The following is a 12,439-nucleotide window of genomic DNA, read 5'->3' on the forward strand; positions in this document are numbered from 1 at the left end:
AATCGACGTTATGGAACAGCATCGCAGGCAGGCGAGATGACCAAGACGTCACATGTACAACAGCACAAGCACGGCACGCAAGTGGAAGGCGGCGTAAAGTAATACCATTCAATCGTACCCGTCCGTCCGACTTGACCCAGACGCCGCCCAAAGACTGCCAGGAAGACACACGGCCCGGCGTCGTCATCTATGTTGACGCGGGGCGATGATGGCGCCCGCCATGACGATGTGAGATCAAGAGCCTTTTTTTATTCGGTTTAACTCCTTGGAAGTTCAGATCTTCATGCAATGCGAAAAGCCGTCCCTAGGCCCTTTCCCATGTCCCGCCAAGCGCAAGTTGTGTGACAAAAAAGCGGTCCGCCGCCCGCTCCGAGGCTGCATGGCCGTCATTCCCAATCCGTCAAGTGTGTTTGGATTTTTTCCCCGTGGAGTAGTTTCCGAACTTATGCCACCAGCTCGACAACACCGCCAGCCTCGGTGATCTTCTTCTCCGCCTGTGGGATAGAGTTAGTTTCGCACGACTCTCGCACACAAGAGGCGGGAGGAGGGCGACGTACCAGCTTGCTGACCCACCTGGCCTTCACGACGATGGGGACCTCAGGAAGGCGGCCCTTGCCGAGGACCTTGGAGTAGCCGAAGGGGAGGAGGTCGATGACGGGGACGGTGTCCTTCTTGCCGGCAATGTACTCCTCGCGCTTCTCAGCGGGGACGAGGGTCCAGAGCTTGTCCAGGTTGATGACGGGCTTCCAGAAGTGCCTGCAGACGGGGGTTAGTGCCTGACGCGACGGATGGGGGATCCTCCGATGATTAGCGTCCCGGTGTGCTCTGCGTCCCGTTCGTGATGAAAATCTTGTCGTGGTAAGACTGTTGTTGTATCGATGTGCCACAGTCCTTCGCAGTCCCGCTTAGGGATGTGGAGCGCGTCATGGACGTTGTCTAAGTATGTCGTCATGTCGAAATTGTCGTGGGTTGCAGAGCACAGCCGGAAGCTTCACGTCGTTCGGATTCGGGGTGTACGTACGCCTGCTGCTTGTGGAAGTATCTCATACCAACCTTACCGAAGTAACCTGCGCCATGTCAGCAAAACTTGTTCAAACTTGGTCCCTTTCGACAGGAGAAATAACATACCAGGGTGGTACTTGTCGAGGTTAGTGCGGTGGTGGTGCTGACCACCGGCCAGACCACGACCACCTGGGTGCTTGCGGTGCTTGCCGATACGTCCGTGACCGGCGGAAACGTGACCGCGGCTGCGAAAACATGTCAGCTTCGTGATCAATTCGAGAGTCTCGCTTCTCCCGCGTCGCGATGCTTTGTCGGCCGTCCTCATCCTCCTCTAAGAAGGGCGCAGCAGAGCTCCAAAAGGCCTTCCACCGGCACTCATCACGCCCTCCTCCTGCTGCCCTCCCCGACCTTCCCCCTCCATCCAAAGCATCCCAATAGCGACGGCGCCGACGACATTCGCGGGAGAAGAAACTCATTTCGTTTGTGACCGAGACGGGATTGAATCAACGTACTGCTTGCGGGTGCGGGAGAATCGGGTAGGCATGGCGACGGTGTTTGATCGGTGGTCGTCTTGCTGGTATCGCGGATGGGGATTCTTTTTCGACAAGTCGCAAGACGCACGAAATTTGTGAGGGTGTCTCTGCACGCCGGCAACCTCCGGAAAAATGCTAAGCGGGGCGGAGGGCAGGGCAGCCCTAAGGATTTTGCAGGTTTTTTTCTGGGCGGGAAGGGACGACCAATCCAGTCTTTCTTGTGGTCTGTGCTCATGCCCTTTTTTCCCCCGGCCTTTCTGATGGTGTGTCCTGGTTACCTAAGCCGGCGAGGGCTGGGTGGTCCCGCCAACTACGGGTGGCTCGTGCAAGCCACCAGCCCCAGTCTCTCACCTCGACTGACCCAAGCTGACCGAAACTAGGCAAAGCCCGGGGGCTCTTCACCGAAACCACATGCGAGCGCCCGGTCAGCCAGTGGGTCTTTGTTTTGCGCGTCCGACTGCCATCTGCTTCCGCTATCCAATCTCGTTGAAGCAATTCCCAACCCAGCTCGAACGCCCCCTTTCGCTTCAATATCTGATTGTTGTTTCATCAGTCAGACTTTTATTTCCCGACTGCGCCGTCGTCATTCTCTTCACCCTTGTGGAGCTCCCCCTACTAGCTTGATGTCCTGATTCCATGCTCGTCTTCTGTCGCGTACTACTTCAACTTCGCCATGACGGCTGCTCCAGGCAGCGGCCTGCCTGTTCCTGAAGGCATTGACTTCAACCATCCCTACACGCCGTACGATGTGCAGAATGACTTCATGAAAACAGCTTACGGCGTGCTGCAGGCTGGAAATGGGCAGGTTGGCATCCTGGAAAGTCCCACAGGAACTGTCAGTCATGATGCCTGTCATTCAAGTCCCTGGTCGTCACTGACACGCAGTCCAGGGTAAATCTCTTTCGCTCATCTGTGCATCTCTGACATGGCTGCGCAACCAGCGTATTGAGGAGCATGAAGCCTCTCTCAAGGTCAACATAGACGACTTTAGAGATGAGCCCGATTGGATTGTGCAGCAAATGCTCCGGCGCAAGAGGGAAGAGTTGGCTCGCAACTGGGAAGAACGAGAGAAGAAATTGGAACAGATCCGCCTGAAAGAAAAAGTCCTCGAAATTCGCAGCGCCAAGCGACGTCGATTTGACGAAGGCCCTTCGAAGTCGAAGACTCGCAACGATGCCGACGCAGACGATGAATGGCTGCTGGATGAGGCCGATGAGTCTGGCGCCGCACATGACGGCGATGCCATGTCTGGACTGAGCAAAGAGACCAAGGACATCCTTTCTAGATTCGGGCTGGGCAACCTGAAGGCGGAGCAAGAGGAGGACAAGGTCGAAGACGGAGTCAAGGTGCGCAAGCCCCCTGCCGCTGGTGGGCTAGTCGGTAACATGTTGGTCAGATATACTACACGTCAAGAACGCATTCTCAACTCACGCAATTCATCCATGAACTTCGACGCCCCGCCTTTCCATCATCTATGCCACCATCGGTCAAGCCCAACGATAGTGAAGATGCCCGGCCGGACAAGGAGCCAGTCAAGCATCTACCCCTTTCCTCCCGTCAGAAACTGTGCATCAACCCATCCGTGGCGAAGTTGGGCACGATATCTGCCATCAATGACCGATGCTCAGAACTGCAGAAGCCCAAGGCCAAGGATAAATGTCCTTATACGCTGAACGAAGACAATATCAAGCAGACTCACCAGTTTCGAGACACAGCCCACGCCACCCTTCCCGACATAGAAGACCTCTATCATATTGGCAAAAAGCTCGAAGTATGTCCGTATTATGCCTCAAGGGCGGCTATCGCAGGGGCTGAGATCATTACCTTGCCGTATCCGCTCCTTCTGCAAAAGAACGCCCGAGACGCCCTGGGCATCAAGTTGGAGGGCAATGTAGTGATTGTCGATGAGGCGCACAACATCATGGATGCAGTAGCCAACGTATATGCGTCGGAAATCAAACTAACGGAGCTGAGACGGGCGCGGCAGATGCTGGGCGTGTACGTCAAAAGATTCGGCAAGAAATTGAAGGGAGAAAACCGTGTCATGGTCGGCCAGGTTGGCCGAGTCATCGAAGGCCTCACCGAGTGGATGAGTGGGGCCTTGACGCTCAAGGTATACCTTCGTCATTCTTCAGGCTTGGACATCACTGACCAGCTCGCAGACACCTCATGGCATAGTTGACTCTAAGGTGCTCCTTCGATGCAAGGGCGTGGACCAAATCAATCTCTTTAAGCTCATCCAGTACATCCAGGAGTCCAAGCTCGCCTACAAAATTGAGAGCTATGTCGCTCACGTTGAGGAGGAGATCGCCCAGGCCAATGCTGGCAAGGCACCACCGAGATCGTCGACCCCGGTTCTGCACATCTTGTCATCGTTCCTGATTTCTCTCACGAACCTCAGCTCGGAGGGCCGCATATTCTACGAAAAGACGTCATCTAACTCGCCAGACATTCAACTTTCTTATCTGCTACTCTCGCCCACCCATGCATTCTCGTCCATCGCCACGAGTGCCAGGGCAGTCATTCTGGCCGGTGGTACCATGTCCCCCTTTGAAGACTACAAGGACCACCTCTTCCCCTACTTGTCGGACTCGAAACTCACGACGCTCAGCTGCGGCCACGTCATACCGCCGTCGAACCTCTGCGTGTGGACGCTCGCAGGCACGAAACTCGGCGCCAACAGGGACATCAGCTCCACGTTTGAGTTCAGCTTCCAGCGCCGAAGCGATAAGGCGATGGTGAGCCAGCTGGGCCTGGCGATTCTCAACATCTGCAACGTAGTTCCCGACGGTGTCGTCGTGTTCTTCCCAAGCTACGGCTACCTCGACGAAGTTGTCGCGGTATGGGAGACCAAGAATCCCGGCGAGTCCAAGTCAATCTGGGACCGCATGAGAGAGAGGAAGGAGGCGTTCAAGGAGGCTCGCGGCGGCTCAAGCGACGAGGTTCTGGAGGCCTACAGTAAGGCCATCCTAGGTGACGGCGAACCTAGCGCAGGTGCAGCACCCAAGCCTCGCGGTGCGATCCTTCTAAGCGTAGTCGGCGGCAAGATGAGCGAGGGCATCAACTTTTCCGACCGCCTCGGCCGCTGCGTCGTCATTGTCGGGCTACCGTATCCAAACCTCAATTCCCCCGAATGGAAGGCCAAGACGGAGTACATCGAGACGACGACTATCCAGCGGCTAACCGACCCGTCGGTGGCCACGAGAATGTCGAGAAACGACGCAGTCGCAACAGCAAAGCAGACGGCGAGGGACTTTTACGAGAATGCCTGTATGCGAGCGGTTAACCAAAGCATTGGGCGAGCTATCAGACATCAGGGCGACTACGCAGCGATTGTCCTCGTCGACAGAAGATATGGAAGCGACAGGATCCGGGGGAAACTCCCAGGATGGATTCGTGGGGGGATGGACAATGGCAGCCACGAAAAAGGACTACCGCAACTGATGGGGGCGTTGAGCGGATTCTTTCGGTCGAAGCGCACCGGCGCGTCGTGACTTTAGAATACCTGTAGCTGGGATTTGACAGTCATCAGTAAAGTGGTAGCTCATCGAGTATGGCACGCGCACATCGAGATTCCCGAACCAACTGTCCAATCCGAGCCGCCGGAGCTGCTCCGGTGCAACCCCTCAGGGGTAGCACACTAGGTGGCAGCACATTTCAACCCTTGGCCGGTTGTCCAAAAAAGGCCAGGGTGGAATGGCTGGGCTGTGAACTTTGTGACTTATGCATGCCTCTGATTGTGAGGAAAGCAGGCTGAGGCATTGGTATTTCCGCTGCGGGCTCGAGGTATGGCGACACAGGGTCTTTTTAACAGACTTAGGGCTGCTTGAAGGGAAGCTGAAGAAAGATCTTGAGTGCCGATGAAGGGATCAAAAACCGATTCACAGATATTATAGTGGATGGCCGGCGGGAATGCGTTCTGGGTGGTGGCGTCTGTCAAAGTGTAATGAGTGAAAATGAAGCGTTTCTCGCGCCCGGACAACGCTGGAAGCTGGTTGAGGGGCCGCGTCTGCCTTTTGAGGCTTGCAAGAAAGCATCGGCTGCTCGAATGAAGTCATAACGGCGACCCAAGGGAACACAGGGGCATGAAGCTTCAGGGTCTGGTCCCCACCGAGAGGAAAGTCTAGGCGAAAGTCTCTCTGGGGTGGTTCCATGGCGGCTGTCTGCTAGGACCCTGAAAACCAAAGCTGAAGGCTAAAACGGGCGGGCAGCGGTCGATTGGGACGAAACGGAGTCGACTCCGGCTATGTTGGGGGGATCAACCCAAACCGCACGTGGAAGAAGCTTTGAGGACGCAGAGATGAAACCACATAAGCAGACAGTAAGAATATCATGCTCAGCTTCCACTGGCTACTTTGCCGTCAAACGACAGGTGATAAGCAAGCTCTTCTCGGCCGTGGCCCTTGATGAGCGGCCAATGACACGCCTTGCCTCTCCGGAGGCCAGCCCGAAGACCAGGAACAACGGCTGAGGAGGGACAGCCCACAAGCCACATCGCCATCCATGCCCGCCAATGACACGTTGTGGAAGGCCGGACGCCCTTCCAGCCAATTGAGGCTGATCGGAGAGGACCCCGCCAATCAGCGGTGGTTTTCGAGGTGAAAAAAATAAAATAAGAAATCTCCGCCCCCTTGCGCTTCTTTTCATTGGGTTTTATGTATGTCGTCTTTTCGGCCTTCTGCGTTCCTCGTCGGGCATCGGTATCTCCATTAAGGCCTTCACAGACACCGTGTCAACCTATTTCATGCCTCACTGTATCCCCTGGCGCCATAGAATTGGTTCAAGGGCCCAGGGCACACCCGGAGACGGGGCCCAGCAGCTGAGAAACACCTCAGGGTTGATAGATGTGTACTTGTCAACATGAAGTCATTGCTAACACACTGCTCCCACCGCTCGTAATGGTGTTCAGGCCACTTCAAGATGCGGGTGGAGATCAACTGGGAAATACTGGTCCAATGGCACTATCGTATCATGGACATGTTTGTTTTAGCAAATGGAGGGGTTCATTATTCTGCCCAGGCTGTGTTCTCGATGTCCCATCACGCCGCCCATCTTGTGCTTCGGGGGCTTGCATGTGTCATCAAGTCACTGTGCAGGATGGGCCGGTAGTCCCGAGGTGCCATGCCTCCCCCCTTATCATGGCAGTGAACAAAAGGTGGCCCAAATCCGTCTGCTTCGCCTAGATGTGTGCCAACTGCCAAACTCTCTTCTTGCGCCCCCCAGCATCCTGTTTTCCCACTGCGCTGCAGGGGCCTGTTGCTCGCCAGACACACGCGACCTCTCAAGTAGCTGTGCCGCGCTGCACTTCGATCCTCGTCGATGCCTAGAACATGACCGCATAAGTTGCGGGCCATGACGTGCCCGTCCTTGTAGTGGCAGATGGGATCTCGATTTCCGCCTGCTACTATTTCTTTCTTCGACATAGAACCCACAACGTGGCGCCTCAGCTCAGGGCCTAGACCGGACGCTGGCCTCATGTGTCGGGTGATGCAACGATCCCCTTTTGACACAGTTTTGACGCATAGGACACATGTTCAACCGAAGACGAAAATCCAACCGACCTTTCTAAGCCGTGGACGAACGAGACGAAAAAAAAAAACGAAAAAAAAAACGAAAAAAAAAAACCGAAAAAAAAAAAACCGAAACCCGATCGAGCACCAGGATCATACAGAGAGTAGTCGCAGCAACCTGCAGGCGTGTCTGTCCAAAAGGAGATCATCGAAGATTCTTCGGCGTCCTTGACGTCTGTCATTGTCATACCCGGCAGCATGCGTCCAAGGGGACAGGAAACTCCAAAATCGGTTATTGATGTTCTATTTGCCGGTCAACGATTGATCGTTGCTCCTGCTGCTAGTAGCATCTGACAAATTCAATGCCTGCTCCTACACCAGCCCTGGGCCCTGAGCCCAACCCTTTTTCTTTTCCGCGTCACAGCACCTTTGTTGTCTTACCACAGAAGATCATGGGTACCGTCCGCAAATTTTGTCCTAACATCGTCAACGTCCGCCGGCTAAACGTGTAGAAAGCCGCGGCTAAAGAAGACAGATTCCCAGGTCCTCCTCCCAGTGTTGGCGTCAAATCGTCGCCGTGGGTCTCATCGATCCTTGCACATCAGCCCTCCACGTCGGAAACAAGCGTCTCACCTGACATCTCCGGCTCTTCCCTCGCCGCCGTCACCATCGTGAATTCGTTGAGTATCGCAATCTCCTCAAACTCCGCTGCCAACCTGTCGACCAACGCCGCCGTTCGATCCATCATGCAAAGGTCGAGGTCAAGAACGAATGGTGCCACCATCTCTGCCTCCGGATGATGCTTTCCTTTTTCCTCCGAATCCCTGATAATCGCTCGCGCCTCCGCGGACGTGATCAAACCCTCCCGCAGAACCATTGATAGTAGCCCACGAACTATCACTTGCGAGAGTCTGAAACATCTTTGCAGCTTTTGATAGCCAAGAATGCACGTGCGGAAGTCAGATCGTCGCTCGGAGATGTCAAGAGCCTGCGTCGGTTCGCGAATGGCTGCGTTGGCAACATACAACAGCGCCGTATGCCAAAGGAAGCTGTGCGAGGCGGACGCACAGGTTTGAAGGTAGGTCGTCGCGATTCTTTTTAGCTGGGTTGCCGAAGCGGAACAAACAACTTCAGGCGAGGCCTGCTTGGAGGTGAAAGCCTCGAGTTTGATGCGCATCCCTTCCCCGTGTTGAATCAGAGGCCGAAACAAGTCCAGAACGAAGGCGTGAAAGTAGGTGCTGCGGTCAACCCAGTTAGCTTGCTCGCGTCCCCGATCTCGTTTCTTGGCCACGTCCTCCGTGATACTTTCGAGCAAGTTGGGCACTTACTGCAGGATGAGTACATGATGTCCGCTCTCGCCGCTGCGTACTAGTTCCAGGGGTAGATCGTCCGCCCATGCTAAGAAACGACTGTAAACTGATTCCATAGCCTTCACCATCGCATACGGCGTCTTGGCCATGGGGTTGGCGGCGTAGTTCATCCACATCATGTCATGGGCTATCAAAACCAGCTTGCACAAGAACGGGAACGTCCGCCCCGTGTAAGTTGGTGATTTCAGCTGCTCCAACACGTTCATCCACTTTTCTTCGCCGTTGTCTCCCGGGATCGGTGCTCTCGGCGGAAACTCGATTTTGCACGTCTTTTCTTGCGCGCATTGTATCCTGTGTACTGTCAGCGTTTCTGACCAGCTACAAGCCGAAGCGGAATGCTGTATCGCATGGAAGCTGAGGGGACACTGCAAAACGTACGTGATGTGGACAAAACTACCCCAAGCAGTTTGCGCCATGGCTTTCTCCCACAATACGTCGACAGCACCGCCTAGCCACTTTTCCGCCGTCTCGTTCTCGGCGATGCCAAAAAGCCCAATACTTTTACCGAGTTCAATCGCGCTTTCGAGATGTTTCGTGGAGTCCGTTCCACTTTTCGCGTGGCACATGGAGGACATGCTGAGATAGAGCAACGCCGCAACCGTGACCGGCGTCAAAAGTCCCAAAGAGCGTTCCTGCTCTAGAAGTTGGATTGCCTCGTCGTAGAATGCATGACTCCATCCGGCTGCCTCCATCTCGAATGCGGTGTACAGTTGCTGTCGCCGTGTCAATTACGTCCGTCGCTCCAATCCTACAGACAAGAGTAAAACTCTTACACAAGCCCAGCTGAGAAGAGAACTGAAGAGAAGCCTGGAGCAAAAACGGTTGTTGCCAGAGATCAGACTGTCGAAAAACAAGTCCACGTCGAATAGCGCTGTGACGGTGTGATCTGTCACGAGATACAGAGAGATGGCTTTTCGTGCTGCTCCCGAGGGTATGGGAACATTCGTCCACGCCGCGATGTCAACTTTGTGCAGTCTTTCGTCGCAAATCGCGTAGGGCTCCGCCAATCCCGTTTCACGACTGCCTGGTACGCTGAGGCTCAGATTGGAAGAGCTGCTGTCTCGTGCTTCTTGATGCCTGACCCTGCTGCTGGACAAGGAGGATTCCGAATCTGTGGGTGGCATGGGGGAAGGGGTGTCGGTTGACATAGGCGAAACTCTGAACTGCGGTTAGCTTTCAGCAACAAGGGAGACGGTCCGCCAATGGCGAGAAACGGCGCCTCTGCGATGGAGTCACCACAGAACGCTATTGACCTGTTGGTTCAAAGGGGCAAACCTACGCTGCCGATGGAGAATCAATCGAAATGCTCTGGCTGGGCCTCGCTGGAACCTCAAAATACAGGTGCGGGAGTTCTGTTGGGGCCCAAGGTGAGTAGGCGATGGCATGGCGCACCATCAATTCAAACTCCAAGGAATTCTGATCGGGAGGCAGAACGCCGTGAAGAAGACCATGGAAGGGGAGATCATACGCCGAATGCAGTTGACCTCGTAGAGTGGTGACGATGTTTGATGCGTCTCTTCCGGCCCGCAACTGCTGAAGGACATCTCGTACTTGGTCATCCGGAAGAGAGCGAAGAATGCTGAGCAACTCCGCAGCGTACCTGTGAGTTTTCGCCGTTGTCTCATCCAACAGCTTCATCCCCGATGGGATGGAGTTGAGAATAGTCTTCGATATGGTGGCGTACTCGCAAGCAAGACCGCGACGCTGGCAATGGCTGCAAGGCTGTAGGCCGTTGCACTAGAAGGAAGTCATCAGCAGCCGAAGAAACCATGGCTAGTCAACAGGCGTGCACGCAGGTAGACTATCCACCACGAGGACGATTGATCAAGGGTACGGTAGCCCCCGTCGAACGAAACACATGGACAAATCGCTCACGCAAGACCGCAGTATATTGAACGTCTTCAAGCCAGTGAGAAGTTGACAACTGTTCGAATTCTGACCGGCGAGCAAGAAATCGTAAATGACGGTTAGGACTGAGCCACGTACCCCTATCTTCTTCTCTCTACAGCCGTTGCATGCCTTGCTCGTCGCTCGGCGCTTCCTCTTGGAGCCCTCTTGCCCGCCGGCACCTCCGCTTGTTGAGGAAGTAGCATCTCCATTGTCATCGGCAAGAGATCTCGGGTTGTTGGCTGGAGGACCTGGCAGAATGCTCCTGTATTTGCGTTCCGGTTGCATGGGCTGCTGAGTTGCGGCGAGGATGCCTCTTGAGGATGGGCTGAAGTCGCAGAGGGGTTGGCGGCGGAGCAGCGATCGGGGAAGTCAGGGAACGGGCGATGACGGTGAATGAATAACCTCATAATAAGCCGCAACCGTTGCTGATACAAAGTCTTTATGCTAAAAGAGAAGATGGAAGAATCGGGTCGCGCTCAGGGAAACAGAGAAAGGCCATCAACGTTTGGTATCTGCTGAGAGAGGCACACACACACCAAGGTACTGTATGCCCAAGCACGGAACACGCAGGTGGAGGGGGTAGTCATTGTGTTGGTGCATTGGTGGCCGGGGTGGGCATGGGATTACAAGTACCTGCGTAACAATTTCTCATTTGGGTGGCGGCCTGACGGGTTACTCGGAAAACACCCACACTGTGTTTCTCTTTTCGCCCAGTACATTCTCATCAAGCGTTGAGATGACTTGCATGCCGTATCGCTCCGCTTCACTGTTCAGGATTAGCGCTGGACCGTCATGTTGACTATTTTCTTCCGCCTCGTTTCTTCACCTCTTAATTTCATGAATGCAGGGTCGGATATTCTCTCACCGTAACGCCTATTGAGTTCCTTTGCTGGCTTCAAGTTTGCGGTTTGTTCTCTGAAATGGACGCAATCCTTGGAAAGCTGATTTGGCAATTGCAGAAGCTTCCCATTTCAACACCTTACCAAAGCAGAACATACCGACTTGTTGAAGTAGACGATACGTGATCCGAATTTTTTTTCTTACAGTTTTTCCGATGGTCCAGGCCCTCATTGAAAATGCGAGAAGCCAAGAGACGGCCGGCTGATTGGCCTGTCCCAGAGGACCAGACGCGATCTAAGGTGGTGCCCATTGCATTCGGCATCGAGAACCCACAGAAATTCGAGGCCCCGGATACCAGAGCGTGACTTAGCCACGCAAGATCCTAGCAGATATCAGCTGTGTGGTTGTGTGTGCTCATGAGTGTCTGAGAACGGAAGAGAGAACATGGGATGGCAATCCACTGAAATCTGACCTCGCCATAGAAACAGATAGATCCTTACCGTTTTGGCTTCTCAACGATTGAATTACGTCAAAATTAGCAGCAAAACGTCTGTAGTCAAACGAGGGCCATCAGAGAAGCGTGGTGAGATCAAGGCTGGGAATAGAGGCCATGTTCAGCCATTGTTCCATGGGGTCCCGAGCAATCGGACATGGGCAGGCTAATCGAGGAGGTCGCTTCCCGTCGTCACTGTAGCGGGGGGTGCAGGTGGTCATCCCACGTCCAAGCTTTCCGAATCCAGGGGAGTATTCCACCTGACAGCTCGAGTCGACCAACGGTCTTGGATGTCAGTGGCATCGCGGTGGGAACAGTCCAAAGTGGATTGCTTGGGGGTTTCAAGTGTCTGGGCAAGCTTTAGAGCGGTCGGTGGAAAAGCGACGGCTTGCCAGAGCCCTGTTACAAGACTAGACTGTACATCAAGTTAGACAAGTCACGACTACGGGGTGAACCACTCGATGTGCAGCCACTTACCAAAACGAGCATGCACCTGTTGGTGAGCGATGGGCAAGTACATAAGGAAGCTTGCCACGGGGCTCCAGGGGGCAGCGACTCGCGCTATGAGGGTTTTGTTCTTTCCTTTTCCTCTTTTTTCCCTCCACCCGCCCGTTTGCCTTGTCCGAAAGGCTTGAGCATGCAGGCTATGTGTATCTTTAGGTGACCTTGGGTAGCGGAGCTGAGAAAAAGTCGTAATGTCGCCGATGTGTGCACATGTGCATGCATCAAAGATGGGAACGGTGACGGAAAGGGACTTCTGGGGCAGGTAAGCGGAATCCAGAGGTCTTCGATGTTTAAATG

At 54.4% G+C, this 12,439-nt stretch overlaps 2 protein-coding genes and 1 pseudogene across 3 annotated transcripts; 1 reads left to right on the forward strand and 2 right to left on the reverse strand.

The window, feature by feature from the left end:
* Positions 1-443: 443 nt before the first annotated feature.
* GCG54_00015519 (60S ribosomal protein L28) lies at positions 444-1,327 on the reverse strand (the record flags this gene model as incomplete). Its single annotated transcript, XM_045415302.1, has 4 exons — positions 444-494; positions 558-756; positions 1,022-1,067; positions 1,129-1,327. The coding sequence occupies 4 exons, from the start codon at positions 1,325-1,327 to the stop codon at positions 444-446; spliced, it is 495 nt and encodes a 164-aa protein (XP_045259300.1).
* An 881-nt stretch (positions 1,328-2,208) lies between these two features.
* On the forward strand, positions 2,209-5,029 carry GCG54_00015520 (annotated as a pseudogene). The gene is made up of 3 exons: positions 2,209-2,370; positions 2,426-3,648; positions 3,698-5,029. Coding segments are annotated over exons 1-3 (2,717 nt in total).
* Positions 5,030-7,646: 2,617 nt separating this feature from the next.
* Positions 7,647-10,590, reverse strand: GCG54_00015521 (uncharacterized protein; the record flags this gene model as incomplete). Its single annotated transcript, XM_045415303.1, has 6 exons — positions 7,647-8,283; positions 8,374-8,706; positions 8,794-9,128; positions 9,189-9,573; positions 9,695-10,152; positions 10,402-10,590. 6 exons carry the CDS (start codon positions 10,588-10,590, stop codon positions 7,647-7,649), a joined length of 2,337 nt encoding a protein of 778 aa, XP_045259301.1.
* Positions 10,591-12,439: the final 1,849 nt, after the last annotated feature.

Source organism: Colletotrichum gloeosporioides, assembly GCF_011800055.1.
Source record: "Colletotrichum gloeosporioides strain Lc1 chromosome Unknown consensus_79, whole genome shotgun sequence".
NCBI lineage: Eukaryota > Fungi > Ascomycota > Sordariomycetes > Glomerellales > Glomerellaceae > Colletotrichum > Colletotrichum gloeosporioides.